This window comes from Mercenaria mercenaria, chromosome 18, assembly GCF_021730395.1.
Source record: "Mercenaria mercenaria strain notata chromosome 18, MADL_Memer_1, whole genome shotgun sequence".
In the NCBI taxonomy this organism is placed as follows: Eukaryota; Metazoa; Mollusca; class Bivalvia; order Venerida; family Veneridae; genus Mercenaria; species Mercenaria mercenaria.
The window spans coordinates 11,859,936-11,883,253 of NC_069378.1; the positions used below are offsets into that span (position 1 = coordinate 11,859,936).

General features: G+C 32.3%; 1 protein-coding gene across 1 annotated transcript in view; it reads left to right on the plus strand.

Moving 5' to 3' along the window:
* The window catches only part of LOC123537955 (titin-like), a 402,126-nt gene that overhangs the window by 373,095 nt on the left and 5,713 nt on the right, over positions 1-23,318 (plus strand). The window contains exons 255-268 of the mRNA XM_053530681.1: positions 4,017-4,115; positions 5,386-5,589; positions 9,698-9,876; positions 11,266-11,447; positions 11,862-13,380; positions 14,120-14,267; positions 15,055-15,255; positions 15,992-16,135; positions 16,630-16,802; positions 17,216-17,384; positions 19,704-19,778; positions 20,086-20,109; positions 22,005-22,092; positions 22,561-22,761. Of these exons, the coding sequence (XP_053386656.1) occupies positions 4,017-4,115; positions 5,386-5,589; positions 9,698-9,876; positions 11,266-11,447; positions 11,862-13,380; positions 14,120-14,267; positions 15,055-15,255; positions 15,992-16,135; positions 16,630-16,802; positions 17,216-17,384; positions 19,704-19,778; positions 20,086-20,109; positions 22,005-22,092; positions 22,561-22,761 (3,406 nt within the window). The remainder of the gene's footprint in view (positions 1-4,016; positions 4,116-5,385; positions 5,590-9,697; positions 9,877-11,265; positions 11,448-11,861; positions 13,381-14,119; positions 14,268-15,054; positions 15,256-15,991; positions 16,136-16,629; positions 16,803-17,215; positions 17,385-19,703; positions 19,779-20,085; positions 20,110-22,004; positions 22,093-22,560; positions 22,762-23,318) is intronic.

Here is a 23,318-nt window from a genome sequence, read left to right on the forward strand (position 1 = left end):
GTTTCTTGTTCAAGCTTGGCTAATGTTTTAATAGAAGAAATTAATGAGTATGGTATCTTACTTCAGTTTTTTGGTTTCTTACATTTTTTTTATTGAATAACAGTCTAAAATTTTAACATCATTTAAACCAAAGATTTAGCCATATCAATTTATCAAATACATCTTAAATACTTAAAGAAAATTAAACCTGCATTGCATATTTAGTATCATTTTAAATGCAAATGAAGGGAAACTTTATTGATAGGGGTGATAATGCAGTGTAAGTTTCTATTTAAGTTAAGATTCAACAAAAGATATATGAAAATGAAATACAGTGGTAGTTTAAAGCTATTTAAAACCTCAAGGAGCATTTAAGATGTTTTTGAAAATGTGATAATCCTCTTTAAACATGACACATCTGTCCTATTTCAATGTCTTTTAGTTTTAATTGATTTAAGGTATTTAAATACAGGTGTTGAAAATTTCATATTTTGGGAATGTTTTACAATTCTTACATTTCAAAATATTGAAGTACCTTTTAATGGAATAGGTATTACAGCTTGTTGAAAGCTGGTAGTATTTATCATTGACTGTCACAGCAGACCCTGGGTGTCATCATTCATTTGTGTATGATGTTAGATCATTGGGTAGAAGTCTTGGGTTAGAGTCTCATTCATACTGTGTATTTTTTTCAACCCTGTAACAAATAATTGAGATGGCCCTAAGCCTGGGCAGTTGTTAAATATTTGTACTGTTCTCGGTCAGTAATATATTTTCTGGTCGTTTGGGGTCATTGGGGTCCATTCAATGTTGATTGGTTATAATGTTACACTGAAGCCATTGCTAGAAGATGTGAGCGGTGTTGCACATTCCATTTCCTCTTCTAGGCAGACTTAGTCAAACCGTGTCTGCCATCATCTTTGCTTAGTTGTGTTCTTTGCCTCCAAAGCATCTTCCTACAGATTTTATAAGATGTTTGGCCTCTGTGGCAGAGTGATTAAGGTCACTGACAAACTGTTGTGGGTTTAAAACCTGTCTTTGGTTGTAGAAACTTTGTCTTGTAGGAAGCCACCCAAACAGTTTAAGGAAGACTGGGGGTTCTACCCCATGCATGTAGGAATCCATCTAGCTGGCTTTATGAAGGTTATGGGTTGTAACCAAGTGCCCTCTCACACCTGAAGTAATGCCGGTAATGGCATATTGGGTCTTCTTTAACCACCAAAGTATGAAACCCAGCAAAAACAAAAACAAAGAATATACAGGGGCTTTTCTTCTGCCATGCATCTAACAGCCTTAAAACTTGAAAATTGTGTTGGGTTAAACACCCCATGCATGTTATAATAACCTAGAAAAATAGTTCAATTTTCATGCATGAACTTATAAACTGTATTGCATAAATATTTTGAAAAATGATTGATGCATAAAGTTTGATGAAAAAAGTAAGTGGGTTGTGGTAGGCAGGTCACAAACTATCAATCTAAAAAGTTTTCGATAAGGTAACAGTTGATTCAGAATGAATTTCAATTGAGTGAAATAGTTTAATACTGAGTAATCGTGTAATAGAAATTTGAGTTGGGTGTTCACCTAACAAAATAATGGGCTACTGAAACAGTGAAACCATTCAGATGTCAAGATTTTTATGGAGTTTTGCAGACCTGACAGTTCGTTTAGTTGTTTCGGAATTTCACTTTCGCTGGGAGGTTGTCTTGAGTTTTAAATTAATTATAAGATTTTGGTATTTACTTAGTGAAATGAAAAATAAGTGAAGGCTTTAAAAGCAAGTTGATTAGGATTCTAAAAGTGAGTATGGTTTCAATTGATTGTATTTAAAAAGTACATGCCTCAAGCTCTTGTTTTTAGCTCGTCTGATTTTTCAAAAAAACCGTGAGTTGATCATAGGTGTCTGCATTGGCTTTGGTTAAGATTTCTGGTTAGGTCCACTTTTTCTGAAAAACTTAATACACTAATTTGTCAGTAGGTTAATAAATATGTCAAGTAACCATACCCTCTCATGCTACGGTCATTTTTCTCTTGCTATTGTCTGATTTAACATAGAAAGTTATTATTTCTTTGTTTTATTTTTGTTTATTTTCACAAGGCTGTTGGAAGTTCCCTATATAAAATAATACAGTATGCTTATAAACTGATTCGAAATATTTGAACAATTTGTAAAAGATGCTAATTAAGTCCATAAAATAGTTAAAAAAAAAATATATTGATTTAAAATAGAAGGAATTCAGTTGTATTTTCTTATCTTTCTTACACTAATATTTAATATACACTTAGATAATATTGACTTACCAGCTTTGATGAATTTTTTCAAAATGTTTTCTTGTGAGGTATGCCCCTTTAAAAATATGCTGATTAGGTTTAAACAGTTAATATTTTTTTGAAATTAACATTCATGTCACGTTTCTTAGTTATATTCGTACAGCTGTTTCTTGCCTGTGATTAATTTTTTTTCCAGTAGGAGTGTTGAAATGAAGTCTTATCGCATATTTACACAGTAAGATGGGTAGCGAAAAGTGTTTGGAGTAAAACTGTTTTTTGTTGATTTTATTTTGAATTTTAATGTGTTATCAGTGTTGGCTGATAAGGAGAAGTAAACAAAAAAGTTTGAAGTTATTTTGAGATTCTGTGAAAAATGAGGTTGATTATCAACAGGAGTATACAAAAATATTTAGTTTTAGTTCTGTTACCTTGAAGATAAGGTCACTTTTTGCTTTTCCTTTTAACATGCTGTACATTTATTTCTGAGAAAATTTTATTAAAAGTGCTAAGCGATTTTGCACATTTGAAAATTTGCCATTTGAGAGTTTCATCCAATAATACATTTGGAGATTTAAATATCAAACAATCAGATTCAGTGAGTTTCAGTTTAATTCTTTTCATTGCCTCCCTTGTAGAAAAATTCCCATTTTTCATTACCTCCCTTTCATCATTAAATTTGAAAATTTATATACTTTACAAGTTTAAAGTATTATTATGTTTCTCATCATTTCCCTTTCTTAAATGATTTCCAAGAAAGTTAATATTTATTTTCTCCCTTTCCTTGTTGAATTTTGGAAAAGTTTATTTACTTTATTTTATTACCTCCCTTCAACTTTTTAAGTGAATTTCAAAAAAGGTTTTGGGCTGTGTACTGTTAGATCAGTAGATAGAGAGCAATACTATAAATCTAAAGGTTGCAAATATGATCACTGGACCTTGTCTGTGTTCTTCATAGCAATTTGAAAGAAAGCATTGTTCCTGAAGTCATTCATTCCCCATCTTTAATGCATTTGGAGGTTGTGGAGAACATTTAGTCAGTACTGATGAAGAATCAAGGACACTACTAAAGTACTGCTGGGGGCCTCCGTGGCCGAGTGGTTAGAGTCGTTGACTTCAAACCATTTGCCCCTCATCGATGTGGGTTCGAAACCTCATTTGGGGCGTAGAATTCTTCACGTGAGGAAGCCATCCAGCTGGCTTACGGAAGGTCGGTGGTTCTACCCAGGTGCCCGCTCGTGATGAAGTATGCACGGAGGGGCACCTGGGGTCTTCCTCCACCATTAAAGCTGGAAAGTCGCCATATGACCTAAAATTGTGTCGGTGCGACGTTAAACCCAACAAAATAAATAAATAATAAAGTACTGCTGAAACAGCATTAAACCCCATCAAACAGAAAACTTAACATTTCCTTATAAGGTATTACTTTCCTACCCTAAGTGAGATTTGTGAAGTATTTCACTAATTTGTCAGAAATGCCCCTTTGACATTTTGATTATGAAAATTCTTCATTAGGATAAAAGCATTTTCTCTATGTAACGGAGAGCTTAAAAAGAATTATGGGACTTTGAATGTGGGTGCAATGGGAATCATGCGAATATCTTACTGTGTGGACTGTGGATATTAGAAGTTATTCCAAGGATTTGTAATATAGGTTTCACTTTTTAGTCTGGGTCTGTTTCAACTGAAAATGTTAAAGGAAAAGAAGTAAACACAGTTAGTTTTTAATTTAGGTATAATTAATTGACGAGTAATTTATTAATTGACAGGCTCAGCAGATGCTAGAGAACCCCCGATTTTTACAAAAGAATTACAGGACATGGAAGTCTCGGACGGCGATAGGGTCGAAATGAGCGTTGAGGTCAAAGGTAAGTTTTCAGTATATATATAGTTTACACAGATATAATATAACACTTTTTTTCTGTTTATTTATTAGCATTTATAGATAAATAAATCGGTATACATAAAAAATTGCACTGTATTCATTATATCAGATTACAAGAAAAAAACGTTGTATCCTTAAATTCAATAATCCATGATTTGTTTTAGATAATTTATCCTTTTGTAATAATTAGTAAACATTTTGAGATAATCTGTATTCAGCTAGCATTTCTTTAAACCTTTGAACTTTCTTTGTTTTCTATTTCATTTAATGCATGTCGAAATATTTTGGGTGTGCATATAATTTTGTACTTAAATGTTAAAGTTTTTGCATGAAAACATGTGCATGATCATAAACTGTCTGCCTGTCGGCAGGTGGTTACAAAATTAATCATAAATCGATCATAAATTGACTACCTCTGTCTCCTGAGTTTAATTTGAAATCATCAGTTTATTAAAGCTGAACTTTGATAAACAAAAACTGAAAAACTGTGTTCAGGCTACTGTACTTTTGCACTTGTCCAGAGTTTTGCTGTGGAAATTAGTGGTCAATTAAATTTCCTTCCTACACATTCTCTGAACTCAACTGAAGGTTCAAATCTTGGATCTTTGGTGTTACCTTAGAAAATTTGATACCAAAATCTTTTTTTTTTTGTTGCTAAGTGACGTGAGAGGTTTATGGTGGAGTCTTACTGAGAAGTTGATTAACAGTGGGAGGGAACATAAATACAAAATGTATACTGTAATAAATTGAATTTGTGAAAATGATATAAAACAAGTGAAATTTACTGATGTTGTTTTTTTCTCAAGTGTCTTTCATAAGTTGATTAAGTTTAGAATGAAAACTTTTGCACAAAAGCAATTTAGTTAAGAAATATCTTTGTATTCAGATTTTCACTACATTTGCTCGGTACAATGTTTTACTGAAAACAACTGCAGACAGCTAAGCTTGCGGAGTGTTCATATTTTGTCTGAGTAGGTTTCAGTTTTTTGGGGGGTCAGGTGGGGGGGTTGTATTATCTGTAATATGAGAAAGGAAGTAGTGTTTTCTGTCGACAGCTGTTGATACTAAAATAAGAAAAGTAGGGTATTCTAACTGTATGAATTGCCAAATTGATTCTACTTAAATACACATTTCTCTTTTGATGTAACTTTACGAGTGCTAGCATTTATGAGGCACAAACAGATGTTATGTGAACTTGAGTTATATTTACCATTTACTAGTACTAGAATTTTGCATGTTTTTATGTTATATAGGTACCCCACCCATAGATATAGTCTGGGTTCATAATAACCGTGAAATCCCACCCACAGATCCGGTATGCCGCATGATAACCAAAGGAAACACGCACATGCTTGTTATACCGGAAGTATTTCCGGAAGATGCCGGAGAGTATGTGTGTGAGGCATATAATGATTATGGAGATACTGACACTTTCTGTCGACTTAATGTGCATGAAGGTACTATTTTTATCAGAGTTGTCTTTCTTCGAATGCATATAAGGAAATAAGAGTTGTTTCCCTTTATTTTGTCTATGCATGTAAATTAACAAGTAAGAATGTTGTTCTCATGTATTTTACTTTGAAAACTATTATCATTTTATCTCATAAAAATAATATTCCCCTTCTATATTTACTATTTAAGAAGTGGAGAAAAGTCACAAGAAAGATCTACATATCATTTATAATAGAGATATCTGACTGGTAAAGAATGGTCAAAAAGTGGTCAGATATCACCAGATCTGAGTTAATCTTTCAAAAATCCTTGATCAAATACACGTTTTAAAGTTAAGCAAATGGACTTAGGAGCTAATACTGTAAAATGTTTTCAAGTGACAAATAAATTGATACGTTTACAACTAAAATCAAATGATTCAAGAAGCTAATTTGTAACCATGTTTTTGTGACGTACTCTGTTTACTGTGAGGATATGATTAAAGTCAAAAGCAAATAATCTGTACGAGATACATTACATTTTAAAGCAAATGATTTTAAAAACAAATTTTTTAAAATTAGTCAATGATGTTTTCATAGCGATGAAATGAAAAACAAGTTATATGGAACAGGAAATCTTTATCTATAATTCACAGATTTGGCTTATTTTTTAAGCAGCAGGTTATTCGAAAATAATCATTCCATTTAAAAAAAATGTTATTAAATTTTTTGGTTTATTGGAATATGGTACTGAATTGTAAAAATTATAAACATTTTTTTTTTTCATTTTAATTATATTTCAATTGAGAAATTAATTAGTTGTGACTTTACATATTGATTATTTTGTTATTCTCCAAAATTAGAACACATGTTACATCAGTATGTTAAGTTATTCTTCATAGAGCGTACCAGCGAGTTTTATGACTGTTAGGCAGATTTGTTTGGTATTTGCTATAATTCTACATTATATACCCTTTTATTAGAATAATTGAGAAATTTAATGCAATAGTAATACCTTACACTCGTAAATTCTCTTTTTAATACAAGATAAAAGGGAGAAATGGGCATCTCTTTGCAAAGCATAGATAGGCGATATAAGTCAAATGGAGTAGTGTAAATAAAGGAGGCTTTTGATATAAGAAAAGTTGAAAACACCTCTCCTAAAGTGAGCTAATGAAAAATAAATAAAATGGTAGAAAATAGGCAGTGAGATATTTTTTGAAATGATGTTTGTTTTTTTTGTTTGTTTAATAGAACGTAAGAGCTCTTACCATTATGTTCCTAGCTTATGATGTTAGAAGTGAATGCAAAAATAGATAAGGAAAAGAAAGTCTCAGATTATGTTGCAGTTGTACTGGAGATGATAAAATGTTGAAGTGTGTTTTGAAACTGAGCTGGATTTTTGAAATGTTTGTGATTTAATTACAGAAGATTCATTGGTGAGGAAAAATACATTTAAAATAAAAAAGAATTTCTTCAAGAAATAATAAAAAATATAAAATAAAAGTTATTCATATCTGTTTGGATAGCTACTTTATCTATTTGTTTTTTTAACACGAAATTAAAAGCCGCTGTGAACTTTAAGGAAGATGGAAATTATAGAACTGCAGTAATTAAATAAAGGGGTGCAGAAATTGATATGAATGTAATAATAATGTTTTACGTAAATATTGCAATTATTTTCACATTATTCCTTTTTACAAAAAATGTTTTATTCTGCATTATAGTTTCGTCCATTTAGAGATATTGTACGCAGATATTGAAAACCGTTTTGAATAGATTTAATTAATTAAAGTCTCCAGCAGACAGGATTATTGGATTATTATCACAATATTGACATTCGAAGGTGATGTGTGCCCGATGGCTGGAAGAATAAAGAAATGAACGTCAAATTTTGATAATTTTTGATGCCGTATTGATTACAGCTTCTATTAATTCAATGAAATAAACAAGTAACAGGATACCGGTAGGTAATTTTATATCGGAACCTTTTAAAAACTTGCTTTGTGGTAATCGAACCATTTGAGTAAAGTTTGAATATCTTAAATAAATGGCACAGTTTTTAATTGGAAGTTTTGATAGCAAAAAAATTCTGATAGCTAAAAACTTGGGGAGGATGAATTTAAGTACTTAGTCTTTTCAATGTATCCAATGAATGGACACTTAACTTTATGTAGGTATTGTATTTTAGAATCTATTGGATATTTTAAAAAAAAATCAACATCAAAACCCAAAGAGCATTTAGAAGGCCAAAGATATTTATGAGGTAGGTCTATTTTGCATCCAGTGCATTTTTGTCACATATCATATTTTTCACAGTGACTACACCTGTAAAAGAAAGGTTATACGTTCAAACATTGTTAATGATTGTACAATATAAATCAGTGTAGATTATTGTTTTAATCTCAGGTGAATTATCTACCAATTAGTAAAGATTAAATTACTGTGTAACAATGAATTGTCCATTTCTCCAGTAAACAATTTTTTTTGGTACTGAATCACTATTCACATGCGTTGGTTTATTTTGTATTACATGACAAAACTAATGTCAGTTTGCTCCTCCTGTACTGAATGTGAGGAAGTTGTCAGTATCATGTGAAGAGAAAGAAATTTGAACATACCTTTTACTGCTTTTGTTAGGTTTCTACACTGAACTGATAGGTAATACATTAAAAATTTTGTGCCTTTCTCTACACCATACAAATGATTACATAACTACAGAATATGTTGTCAGGTATTTCAGAGCAGGTAGGCGTAAAGTACATGTAAGTAGGGTAAATTTATCACTCGTTCCATTTCCAAGTTGTTTAAAATTATAGCATTTAGGAAATAGGAACATCTCGTAATTACCCGAAATTGCCAAAATCTTGAATTTGAGTAACGTTCAAATTATAACTTGGACGCTGATCCAAATTAATTCATGCATAAAATAGCTCCGAATTTCATTTTATTAAAGTTGCAAAGTGCGGAATGACATTTCAGACAAAAAAAAGAGAGAAATAAATGCATTAATTCCTCTATTAGTATTTTGTCACATAGTTACTACACCATAAACTAGAAATTACTTTGTCAAATCATGCGACATCTGGCAATATATATCCAATTTGTCATGTAAAATGTAGTTTCTCTCATGTAGGGAGCTTAAGCTAGATTTAATCTAGTGACATTACAAAATTTTCTACTGAAAAAAAAACACACACAAGGGATATAACAAGACAAGATAACTAGGTAAAAAATATATGGTTGATAAAATTCTTAAAGGGGGTGTATGATTAGCATGACAAAATATGAAGATGTCACGTGAAGTGGTATTGTTGAATAGCACCCATAATATGTGAAACAAATGAACATTTTGGACTTGAAAGTTAGTGGTTCAGAATTGCAATATGGTAGAAAAATATGTGGAATTATTATAAATATGAGTAATTGTGGTTAATTTTTCATTGGATATATTGACAGAATGGTTTAATTTAACTTCTAGGACAATGATTTGTTTTGTTGACACTCAATTTTGTTTGCAATTTAAATTGAGAGTTTTGTTATAGTAAATAACAAGATATTTTGTGTTTTACTGCCTTAAATGGAATGTCTCCTTTTTTGACGCATGGCATTGTTTTGTGTTCTTGTTTCCTCTTTATGTTTAGCTTCAAGACAATTTGCATGCATGCTTGACCATGTGCATTTGCAGTGTTAGGGAAAAACAATCAGTTGGCATGGCATGACTTTAAGAAACAGACTATAGTCTTGCAAAAATACTGAATTGTCTCCCTTTTGTCTCTTTTCAGAGGGCCTTCGCTCACGACTCTTGAAACCAAAGCACTGAACAACAAAATAATCTCTAAACTTTTCTCTTTTTAATTTGTCTATCTTTTTTCTATCTTCTTCTTATTTATGTGTATTTGTAATATAGCAAAAGTGTTTCCGTTTTATTTCTTTCTTTCTTTCTTTTGTGTGTTTATGTGTTTTTTTTTTTAAAAACAAAAGTGACATTATTTTACAATGGACAAAATTTTATATGTGACATTATGTAAGGAGACATTCCATTCAAGGTCTAGTGTTTAACTAGATCAACCTATTTTTTTTGAGAAATATTGCATGTATGTGATTTTTTTTTTTGTTACTAATAAAATATCAGAAAAAGACGTTATCCAGAACATATCCCAGAAAGCACCAGAATTTATTGTTTCTCCACAAAACGTCCACGTTGATGAAGGAGCGAATACAACGCTAAGTTGTCAGGTCAGCGGCAACCCACCCCCTTCTGTTCAGTGGTCTAGAGGTCGACAGATACTGAAACACGGAACAAAATATAAGGTAACTTTTGGTTCAGTAATAAAAAGAATTTTATAATAGACATTAGAGAAGTTGAGATTTCAAGACGAGCAAACATGTACACCTAGAATTGGGATATCCTTATACATAGTTATAATAGTGTGATAAAAATTGTTTAAAAATATTCAAGTTGCTTGCTACAAGTAAATGTACATGTTGCAAGTTGCGTACATAGGTTTTACAAGCACTTTAACAATATCTGTAGCAAACAAATTTTAAAACTGCAATGTTTTCAAGACAGAAATCCCACATGTATTCTTACACATAAAAAATCTCAGTCTCTTTCTTGAATAGTACCGTTACCCATATGCCTGCACACACCCCCCAACAACTCAGCACTTGATAAAAAAAGCAGATAGTTTTAGTGAATAATTCCAAAAAAAAACCCATCTTGTTTACTGGTATCATACAAACCATCATGTCTCCAGCCAGGTATTTTGTCTTCAGCAATAAAGCATATTGTAAATATTTTTTTTCCTGAAAAAGATAAAATATCAAGAACTTAAATCTACAGAAGTTTTGAAATACATTAAAGATAAACCCAGATAGCTTTATATGCAACTGTTGCATAATGGAACACACCTGAAAGCTACATTATGCCAAAGGTAGCCTTGTATTGTCTACTATAATAGACTGATTAGAATGTGACAAAATAAGCCATCTGCTGTGAATTGTTGGACAAAAACATCTATGAAACATTAATGAAATAATGACAATGGAATGATATTGACTGTTGTCTGCAGTCATATTTTACATTATAACTTGAAAACAATTTTTAGTCACACAATAGGAATAGAACCAAGAGGTAAAGTTTTTTAAAGTCTATAAATTTAATTAAGTTACTGATTTTTAAGTTGCTTCATAGGAAATTATTTTAGCAGAAAGAGACCAGTATCTTGGTTCTAAACTTATAATACTGAATGTGACCTTTTTTCTTTCATAATGAACTTGGTCAATTTAACTCTTTAGGTACATACATTTTTTTTGTATATTTTCTATGAGCTCAATCAATCTAGCAATTTCAGTACATACATTTTTATATGATTTATTTTTGTAGCAAGTTTCCATACTGTATGATACATACTCTAAAATTGTAAACTTAGAATGTTGGTTAAATGGACCAGTTAACTGTATGACATGATATGCTTTGAAATCATTAACAAAGTGTTGGGTGGGGGTGGGAATAAATTTCATGGGAGACTAATTTTCATGGGTTTTGAAGTTTTATCCTGTAAAACTAAATTGCAGTGAACTAAATGAAAATACCTATTGACAATATCTCTTTAAGTTCAAAATCCATGAGTCAGTGTACTTAAATGGTTTCACACAATTTTATCATTTCATATTCCAAAATTTGTTATTTGTTTCCAGATCAGTAGTATAGGAGAGGAGCATTTTCTTGACATTTCATCAGCAAACCTGGAAGATATTGGCCAGTACACGTGTACATTGTGCAACCCCTCAGGAACTACTAGCGCCATCTGTCAGGTGTCTGTAGGGGATATTACATTACAGTCTACACCTTACAACCAGAGGTCTCACCACAAAATTAGGTATGATTCCAAGTTAGATATTTACGTATATTACATTGAGCATTGTTTTTCATTCTAATCCTATCCATACAGATGTAATACATGTTTATATAACTATATGTACATTTATGTGGAACAAATATATTTAAATTAAAGAACCATGAGAACATTCTGAAACTGAACCATTATCTTTATCCTGAAATACCCGGAACAACTAATTTCCCTTCTGGATGTTTTACTAATATGGTCACATGTTATTGTCTGTAAATAACCTTAAATACATATACATAGAATGAAGGAAGCAGTTTAATTTCAGTATTTTTCAACTAATTTGAGTAAAAGGAGTTCACTTCTTGAGTATAGATAACTGAAGTTGCATTCATTGATAACTCAACATTTGTTGTTACATAACCTTAAATATTATATTCATTACAGATCTCAAAGAGACCATTCTTTGAAACATAATGGGACTGGATCTGAAAGTTCTGACATTTCATCACTAGATAGTGAATATTTCCAACCTCAATTTGCTGTGAAAACAAACAGTGAACCAGTCCATTGTACACAAATAAATTTTAAAACTAATGGTGAACAGTTCCATGGTGCACAGTCAAATTATGAAATAAACAATGAACCATTCCATGGCACTCATTCTGCTCTAAAAAGAAACAGTGAACCGTTCCAAGTTAAAGAGTCAGTTAATGAAGTTGTTGTCAAAAGACAAGTTAGTGCACCACTGAATAGAAATCCAGTGGAAATTAGTATTGTAAATCCCAGTTCCAGTACCAGTTGTTTACAAAAACGGCCAGTAGAAAAAGACTTGAATAGTGCCAGTAAATTTATACAGTCTGTGAATATTAAACAAGCCAGTGGTACCCAGTCCAGCTTGTTAGCTCCAAAAAGTCAAGAAAAATTAAGAGAACCAATTATTGAAAAGAAAGGGGGAGTAAATCAAGTCGACTTCCGTGGAGTTTTGAAACAGAAACATTCAAGTAAGGATTCTGGTGTTGGAGACTTAAACGGACATTCAAAAAAGTATGTGAATGCAACAGATAAAAAGGAATACGAATCTAATGATTCTCACAAAGGTTTGTCTCATAAACGGCAAGTTTTTGAAGAAGATATAAGCAAACCTGCACCTTCTAGTGCAAAAACTCATGAAAGTCATAAAGGTTCAAAGATAAATCAAGCCTTGAAAAAATTTGAGGAAAATTCATCAGTGGCACAATCAGATTTTAGAAACGTGCTTAAACCAAGACAAGAACATGCTGATAAAAGAGTGACTGATAGAAACTACAAGTCAGATAAACCTGCTGATCACACACTGTCACAACTAGATTTTAGAAATGTTCTAAAGAAGAAAAATGAAACTGTATCTGCATCTGTTATCAGTGAACCTAAAAATATAAAAGCAGATACAAGAACTGACCAGTTAAGTGATAGCAGCTTTGAAAAAAAGAGCATTCAAAAACAAAGAGCGGAATTAGTGGTAAATGTGAGAAGTAAAAGCATAGATAAAGGTGTTATTACACCTAAACAGAAAAAGGAATTTGAAATTCCATCACCTAAACAGAAAGAAGAATTTGATATAGTTTCTAAAACTCGGGTAGAAATACCAGTTAAAAGTGACTTTAAAAGTTCTGATAGAACGGAATTGGAATTACCAGTAGTGAAACCAAAAAGTGTAAAATCAGAACCACAGCTTGTAGAATTTAGAAGTGTTCTAACAAGACCTGAAAGACAAAACTCTAAGGAATCTGCTGTGGATATTATAAAACCAGTTGCAAGAAGACTGTCACAGTCAAAACAATTAGTAATGGATATAAAACCAGAAATAAAGGAAAATTTGGAGAACCAGTCAGTTGAATATGGAAGCGAAGTAGTTTTGGAATGTCTGGTCACTGGAACACCAAAACCAGACTTAAGCTGGTCCATGAATGATAAAGAAATCAAGGTAAGTAGTTTCTTACCCAGTTTTTTTGTTAATATTTTAAGCAGAATATTCAGTATTACATTAATCAATTAAAATTTTTAATTTTGATTGATCAGTTCAAGCTTTATTTTTTAATTGTTACAAATTTTGAGAATTTTCTGATGATTTTCTATTTTATATTATGCAGATAATATTAGACACATTTTTTAAGGACATCATTTGGTGAAAGTACAGCTTGGTTATAAAATTGTAAAATATGATAACGAGTAGTAAAACCTGTTATGTGTAGGCAGGGTTTCATATAGCATTGCTAATGGATAATGTCACTTTATGTTCAGTTTGACATACAATTTATTATAATTATGGTGTAAAGTGACACACTACTGCATTCAACTGAAAAGGGTGCAGTTTGAATAAAAATGTATTTATTAAGATATGAGAATTGCAAAAAAGTGAATAATTTAGATGTTTCTATTTTTTTATGCTGGAATTTTGAATTTTTTGAAATATTAAATACATGTATAACTGAATCTGAAGTTTTTGGTATTCATAACAAGGTGATTTATGCCACATAATAATGATTCATAATGTGAATTTATTGTATATACTTCATTAGTTTTGTTTCAGTCTTATTTATGGCTTTGTTATATGTATGTAGCAAACACACAAATGACAGATGTCCAGCTACAAAGAGCTTTAATATACATTTCTGTCAGCTTTTTTTGATTGTGATGTATATTAATGTGTTTGTGTTTTTCAGCAATCCAAGTTTTTCCGCATGTCCTACAGTGATGATAGAGCAAAGTTGGTGATTGCCGAGGCTTTCTCGGAGGATGAGGGAGAATATACATGTACTGCTCAAAATACGGCAGGAACTGCAAAAACATCGTGTAGTGTTACTGTTGAAGGTACACTCATTTATATATAAAAGATCACAAAATTTTAGATTGAATACCAGTTTAAAAGTATTTCAGAAACGAGTTTATAACATTTGAGTTTGAGGACCAGTCTGAAAGTATCACAGAACCAATTTATAAAATTTGAGTTTGAGGACCAGTCTGAAAGTATTGCAGAACCCAGTTTATAACACTTGAGTTTGAGGACTAGTCTGAAAGTATCACAGAACCAATTTTATAGAATTTGAGTTGGAGGACCAGTCTGAAAGTATCACAGAACTAAGTTTATATAAGTTGAGTTTGAGGACCAGTCTGAAAGTATCACAGAACCAAGTTTATAAAATTTGAGTTTGAGGACCAGTCTGAAAGTATCACAGAACCAAGTTTATAAAATTTGAGTTTGAATACCAGTCTGAAAACACTGGAATCTGATTGGTGGTTGTTGTTGTTTTTTCTGCAAAACTACAAAACCAGTCTAAATATTGCTTTTTTCAGATTTGCCTCTACACCTTGATATTCTAAATGTTTTCCAAAGTTTTAAAAATGAATAATCTTGAATTATGAAATGACAACAGTTACTGTACCATTTTTATTCTCACAAACTAAAATTATTTCTAGTATTGTAAAAGTTAAGTTGCATTGCAGTAGCTGTGTGAACGTACGTGAAAGGAATTGAAGTTTGAAGCCTACAGATGTCTTCAGCAGTAGTCTATGTTAATGCAGGTAGAGATATTTTAAAGAAAAATTTGTCTTATGGATGAATATTTATAAAATTTTACCGATACATTTTGTTTTTCAGACAGGCCAGCTACACCAGAAAATACAGCCGATACAATAGAAGAACCATTTTCTCCAACAGCTACCCCGCCCAAAATCTACAACATCAGTCCTGCCGAATTCTGTATATTGCGGGGAGGTACGATCGAGTTCAAAGCATCTTACGCATCAGTGCCACCAGGCACTGTGACCTGGTCTCGAGGAAAACAAGAACTTCAAGCAGGTATGTCATGAAATATCTCAGAGAGCTTTCCAGTGGGTAATTTTAACAATTTGTAAAATTCTGCTTGTAGTTCTTTTAATAAAAGGGTATTCTTCATAGTTCAACAAAGTTATATTACACTGCAGCCAGAAAATTAATCATTACAAATGTATTTATTATGTCATAATTTCTAATTTAACCCTTATTATGCTGGACACAATTGATTCTGCCTTTGTGACCAGTGTAGATCATGATCAGCCTGCACATCCATGCAGTCTGATCATATTCTGCACTGTTTGCCATTCAGTCAGTATCTTTTTGGTATTCACCCCTTTAAACAGTTAACTGAAAGATGGACAAGCTCATTATAGAAATTTAGCATGGTAAGGGTTAATATAAAGAATGCTTGTCAAATGCTAAAAAACTGTGGACTGTCAATCATAATGAAACTGCATAAGTTCTGCAACATTAGGTCAGTTGAACAGGGAAAGCAAGAGATTGAGTCAGGTTTTATAATGCCAGCAAAGATTTGGACAGTTGGGGCATATTTCAGCTGTGTCATGAATGTCAAAAATTTAAAAGTTTAAGAAGTTTAATTACATAAAGTGAATTAAAAACACCAATAGCTCCTAGTTTGGGAATCAGAATTTCCTTATTATATGGTTTTGATATGGAATATAGTTTAGAAAGCTTACGTTTTTCTTATATATAAGCTAAAGAATATAGTGGAGTTCATTATCAGCAATTGATATTTCAGATAAGAGAATGAAAATAGAGACCAGTGATTGTTTTAGTACATTGACAATTGTTGACATCCAGCCCGAGGACAGTGGCAGATTTGACATCAAAGTTGAAAACAGACTCGGAGCTGACGTAGCCTTTGCCTCTCTCACTGTAGAAGGTAAATTTACATTTCTTTTTCCTGAATTTTGATAACAGCATGCTTTCTGTTCTTGTTTGGGTTTAGTGCCAGTTTTCGACAGTATTTCAGTTATGTTATGGCCGGCAGTACAAGTGTTGCTGGATTCAGTACTAGTACCGTACAAGTAGCTGCCATCTTCTTTTCATGAATCAGAGATGGAGGACATCATGACTCCAGACAGTATCTTTTAGCAAGTTGTCACAGAGAACTTAAGCCTTGCCTGGACCACACAATCTGTGGAACTGATCAGCGCTTTCACTACCTTGCTAAATAGACTGGCAATAACAGTTTTAAAGTTTTTAAGTTTATGCTAGTGTGTCTATATGTATATATTATATCTTATATTAGATATGGGTCTTTAAAGGCAATCCTCTATGAATAATATCTTTTTTGTGACATAGAATAATCTCAGTAGAAGTCTTAATTATTTTATCATTTTAAAGACAATGTATTATATTATTGTCTATTTATAGATGTACCAGATGCACCAGTCGGCCAACCATGGGTCAGTGAAGTTGGTTTATACGCGGCCACTTTATCATGGTATGGACCAGCTTACGACGGCGGGTGTCCGATCACAAATTATCGTGTTGAAATGTGTGACGCTGAAGAACAGGAGTGGACACTTGTGACATCAAAATGTGTGGTATGTTTGATGAGAAGGCAATATTTATAGTTATGGTTGTGTCGTTACAGGACATTTGATTTATTCGTATCTACCTCAGAATAACTTAAGCAGTTATTTTGATATGAATTTTAATGAATTTTCTTTAGAATAATTTAAAGACACAGTTGAACATGATTATAATATTCAGTCTTGTCCATAAATTGAAGTAAGTGCGCAGTATACTGAATTAAGTGTTTTTTCACTTATTATGCCGAGTATCGGATGGTTGCTATAATATAATGATAACATGGTGATACATTGACGTTTTACAGACTTTTCGTAGAGTACAAGTGCACAAAGAGCTATATGGTATTCAAAACACTTTTACAGTTGATTAACAACAAATATGTTTACAGAATTTTCAATGAAAACTTCTCTGATATTGTTTATAGAGCACCACATGCAGGATAGAGAAACTACAGGCCCATACACCATATTTCTTCAGAGTATTTGCTGAGAATAAACATGGCCTCAGCAAACCTTGTATGACCCCAGACGTCACGGTAACCAGTGACAGACGACCTTCTGCTCTACTGAGGTTACCAAGTACAGAATCAGATGGTAAGGGTCAATTGTCAAGGTCACTTACATTTATCAAAAATCATTAGGAGTGCATTTTTGAAATTTATTATTTGTTTTATATATATATTGTAAGCTTTAGCATTTTCACAATTTCACCCCTTTTTTCTGTAATGAAAGTTTGCAAAACAAGAGATAGAAGCATCCATTACAAGAATATAGGGGTGAAATTCTTTTTTGCTTAATCTGGAAAGACACGGGTAGTGCTTTGTACAAAAATGTACTTGCACAAGCTTACATGCGTTTGAAGTGTGGGAGCATTGTTCAGCTTTGTATATTTAGTTTGTCATTCTATTGGTATGTAAAATAATACTCTACAGTTTATTTTTAGATAAGTTGGCATCAGTAATACTGTTTAATGTTTCTGAACTGTTGCATGTCATTACCTCTTAATTTAGATCCACTAATTAAATTCTTGATGCTAGATACCTATTATCACTGTCTCACTGAAACAAAGCCTGATATACAGGAAAATATAACATGTCATTCTCTTAATATACCTATTACTGCACAGTACTAAACTGTCATATTCTAAGATGAGCCACGCCATGAGAAAACCAACATAGTGGCTTTGCGACCAGCATGGATCCAGACCAGCCTGTGCATCCGCGCAGTCTGGTCAGGATCCATGCTGTTCACTTTCAAATGCTATTGCAACTAGAGAAACCATTAGCGAACAGCATGGATCCTGACCAGACTGCGCGGATGCGCAAGCTAGTCTGGATCCATGCTGGTCGCAAACACACAATGTTGGTTTTCTCGTGGCGTGGCTCAGATGTTTTTCATTTTAGAAATTGCTTGGAGACCTTCAATATACAGTCAGTTTATTAAAGGATCATTGTGGTATTTTGTGAGCAAATTGTCTTACCAGTAATTAATCAGGAAATTATGTTATGATACGTAACTCTGTTAAGTTTATAGTCAGGTTGTCTCCCTTTGCAGTACATGAGTGTGAGGAATTGTACTCACTTATATTTTTTTTTGATGAAGTCAACAGCAAAAATGACATTGTTTTGGGGCATTTTGTTGCTAAAATATTTTTATGAGTAATCACCATTCATCTTAAAGATTATATTATATCATATTTGAAAGTTAAAAATGCACTTACATAAGTATAAAATAGTTTTATATTATAGAAAACTGCATAAAAATATGCCTAGTCCACAGATTTGTGAACACTACACACTAGACTACAAGTAGATAGAAGCTATTTTGTACAGTCTGTACCAAGCTACATATAATAATGTCAGTGTAACAGTCTACATGGCAATTTCTGTCTCAAATTCTGTTAGTTCTTTGTTCTGTTAGTACTTTGTTAGTACTGTATGCTTTGACCTTCTTCAAGATGTTTTTAATCTTAACTTGGAAGATAAAAAGCATTCAAGTGCTTTTATTTCTGTAATACTTAAAGTCTTGGTAAAGACAAAAAATATAGAAACTATTGTTGTGGTATGCCAGTAAATTGTTTTAGAATACTTAGAAAAGCAAATCCACCAAATGTTTTTAAAAAAACACCCATAGAATATTGAGACAGGAATTAGTGTGCTTCATGGGCCTTGTTTTATTTTTAAAGCTCATGGTATCATATAGAAAATTGAACTTACAGTGAAACCTCCAGGTATCTTACACATGGGGTTCAGTCTGTAGACTTCATACTTTATGATGAAATTGCATATATTATCTAGACAACAGTGTGGATAAAAGTCTTGCTGTCAGCTTTAATGTTTTCATATACCTGGAGGTTTCAATGTACAAGAGTTGCCATTTCATTGCAAGAACACAATAACTCAAGTTTATACATGTTTGAGTTGTTGAGTTTTAGCACCAATGTTGGTGAAAGATAGTTATTGTATATTGGGTACAAAGAAAAAAAAGAAGAATTTTTTAGTAGCAGAACTTTCATAAGCTTAGCATGTGATTTGATTTATTAAATGTTAGAAAATGTTCTTTGTTGATTTTTCATAAAATTTTAGTAATGTCACAGTTGTACCCAGTTTGCAAGCCATTTAGATACATGTAGCGCTGTATTTACCCAGTCATAAGTGCTTTCACACAATGAGTTGATCAGAACACAAATAGATACATTGATACGATTTTCATTTTAGTGCATTACACAGCTCTTCTTTTAGCATTCAGTATACCTCGACTGTGTAACTGCAATTTCTTACAGGGTTTCCATTGTGTAAGATTGCTGGCACATGTTTTTATTAGTAAAAGACTTATGACTGGGTCTATAGCAAATATATTTAGTATTGCCTGCAGTTTGCTTAATGTGTGCTCCACCCTTGATTAACATTACAGATGTATTTACGCACGAGAATTCCGAGTTGTTAACACCAATGTCTGAGTATGGTATTGTCTCACCATTATCACCAGGTAGGTTTCAAAATGAGGCTGGGGATTTCCTTCTATTTTTAGTGTAAGTTCTAAAATGAGACTGGGGATTCCTCCTTGTCTACACTGTAGATCAGTAAAAAGGCTGGGTTTTGAATTCACTCATAATTCCATGTAGCTGTAATAGGGGTTGGAAACGCCCTTCATTCAGGAATGAGGGGATATACCTTGCAGCTATGTGGCGGTGTAGAAATTTGAAAACCTTTATATCTTTTCGATGAGTTTTTAAAGTAGGTCTTGTTACTTTATAATCAAATTTCAGTTTTCTTTCATTTTTTTGTCAAATTAGAAAAGGCAGGCAAGCTTCAGACAGGTACAGATTTGCTTTCATTCCATTTATGATATATAATCCTACTGTCCCTTTCTATCAAAATTACAGACTTTTTGTATTATTGATACTTTAATTTACTTAGTTGCATGAATTTTTTTCCAAAATGTAGATTTTTTTAATTCAATTTTACACTTTACCTGTTTTTGTGACTATACAGATTCTTTGATATCATATTTGCATTAAACAGTCATTATACAAATTGAATGTACGTACTATTACCTTCCTTAACAGTAGAGGAAATTGGTATGATATATTTTGGGTATATTGGTTAGGGTGATTTTGGATAAGTTGGTGTAGGTTTGGGGTCCTTTTTAGCTTGACTATTCGGAGAATTGTCCGAGCTATTCTACTCACTCTGGCATCGGTGTCACACCTTGATTAAAGTTTTGCATGCATGTACATAATTTATAGCAATCATTTAAAGCCATGATAGCTTTGAAACTTATTTTTGTTCATTTTCAGGGTCAATTACCTACCTCACTGGGTCAAGTCCAATAACTCTGGCATGTGTTGTTGCCAAATTATACCCCCCCCCCCCCTCCCCCACTTTTAGACTTAGAAAGTCCTGGTTAAAGTTTTGCATGCAAGTTGCTATCTCCAAAGCTAATGCAGATACAGGATTGAAACTCTTTAGATATTTTAGCATTTAGGGTAATATTCCTGCTTCTGGGACAACATTTCGAATAGTGGAGCATTGGCTGTCTTTAAGGACAGCTCTGGTTTACTAGGTTGTTGGTTCACAGAAGAGTTGTGGGAACATAAAGTTAGAGAGGATATTCCAGTACAATTTTGAACAGAGTAAAAACTGGTTTAGATTAAAATTTGGGCATGTTAATTGCATGAACTTCGAAATACAAACATTATTGAATTATTTGAACTAATTTTACAATAAAATTATTCTTACAAAATATATTATCAAATGTCCCATAATTTGAACACAAATAGTGAGTTTTACAGTGAATTTGAACATTATGAATAACATCTTATAAACAGTACAACTACTATTTGCACATAACTGCATGCCTCCCTAGAATCTTGTAGTTTTGACCCTATTCTGGAATGAAAACTTAGCAACAAGTTTATAGTCTTTAGATAGATAGAAATAGTTTCTAGAATACAACAAGTCATAGTCCAGATTTCCTAAAAATGAACATTTTATTAGAATAATACAAGACCTGTCCTTAATATTATGTTTTTTAATTTGCTTTGAAACACAGGGGTACACACATTTCTTTGCATATGCTTTCATTTGAGTGTCATCATTTCATGTACAAATAGACCATGAACTTCAGAGTGTATGTTAACAAGCGAAAGGCACTGCACACTTTTACAGAAAATACGCACAAGTTACACACTGTTTTTGTATTTTTATTGCTCACTTTGCATAAAAAATTTAATTTGCCATCAGTTTGTGTATTAGATCACCAACTAGTCATATTTTATTGGTTAATTAATTAGTCAATGGCATTTGAAATATAGTAATTTTGTATGCATTTATTTTTCTTATGTGAAATCTAAGCTCAAAATGGTGGTAACACTTTACTGTAAAACAAGTTAGTTCACAAAAGTTTCATTTTATCATTTCAAAATGCTAGGGGTGTTTTTTTTTCGTGAAAAATAACAGCTTATTTTCCAGAATACTATTTGATCAGTAGGTCATTCATAAAAAGTTTTGCAAAGTTACACTTTACAAAGACTTTGCAAAATAAAGCATTTTTTGAAAAATGAATATAAGAAAGCTAACTAACTAAATATAAATTGAACAAATTTAACATGTTTTACAGTGTTGAAAATGGTTACTATTATTTTGTGCTAAGGTATCTGAAAATTTTGTTAGTTTAGTAAAAGTTCTAACAGCTGAGATGTGAATATTACAGATGAGGTGTCATTTGAACATAGAGAAGTGACAGTTTTAGCGGGCCGTGTGTTTGAGAACTTTTACAACTGCTTACAGGAAGTTGGGAAGTAAGAATCACTTTTCTTTTCTTCTTATCTCTTTTGTCTCTAAAATATTTGTTTCCTAGTTTACTTTTTTGTTAGTTTAGGTATGAAGCTAGTATTTATTTTACATTATCATTTTGATAACTTTTTTTGTTTTTAAGAAATGATGTTTCGCTGTAGCAAAGGAAATACTATTGTTCCACTTTCAATAGTGATAAGGTCTGATTAGTCTCCCCTTAATTAAATCTACCGGTACATAGTGTTTATTATACCGTATCTATAGAGCCCTTTTCATGATAAACACTTTCAAATGCGCTTTACATAGCGTTAAGGCAGCCACCCAGGACGCCAAATTCATCCTCTACTAGTACAGATACAGAGCGATCTGACCAGAGGGACAGAGGGACAAAGCCCCCAGAACAGAAAGAGATTATTTTATATATGGACAAAAGCTTTATGATTTATTATGATATTTTCAATCCTATTTCACAGGGGAAAATTTGGCAGTGTTTATAAATGTGAAGAGAAATCTACAGGAAAAATTTGGGCAGCAAAAGTTATAAAATGTCGGGAGAGTGAGAAGAAGAAGTTATATCTAGAAGTTGAGATAATGAACAAACTGAAGCATACAAAGATCCTCCAGATGTGGGACGTGTTTGACGCTCCAAGGAAAATGATTCTAGTCATGGAATAGTATGTTATTTAAGAAAAATATGAGATGTGACACATGATAAGGTGCCTTGTTGTAAAAGGGTCTTGTGCAGTATCTTGATGAACAAACTTTCAAGATTTCCTCTTCATCAGAAAGACCGTATTTAGGGGTCTTTTTTCATTAATATGATTGACTTATAAGTCTGCAGTTGTAGGCCTAAGCTTCTTTTGATTTGGACTCGAAAGGGTTTCAGTTACTGTGAAATTATTTAAATTTTCGGGTACAAAATATTGGTCAAAATTGTGTGTTTTCTTCACGGGGATATAATTTGTGAATTTTAGATTTTGTGCATTACATTAATTGGAATTTACTTTTTCAGTGGGATTTGATTTACCATGAAACCCACATAAAAATGAGTCCCCAATGAAAATAAAAAAATTCACAGTAAGCCATCATTAACTTGGCTTTTAGTTCACAGTCATGATTGTGACATTTCATGCCCATTTCATGATAGGAAGGCTGATAGCTCTACCAAAATCATTGAAATTATGTCTGGAGACATTATCCATCTATTTAAACTTGAAAGTTATTAATGTGA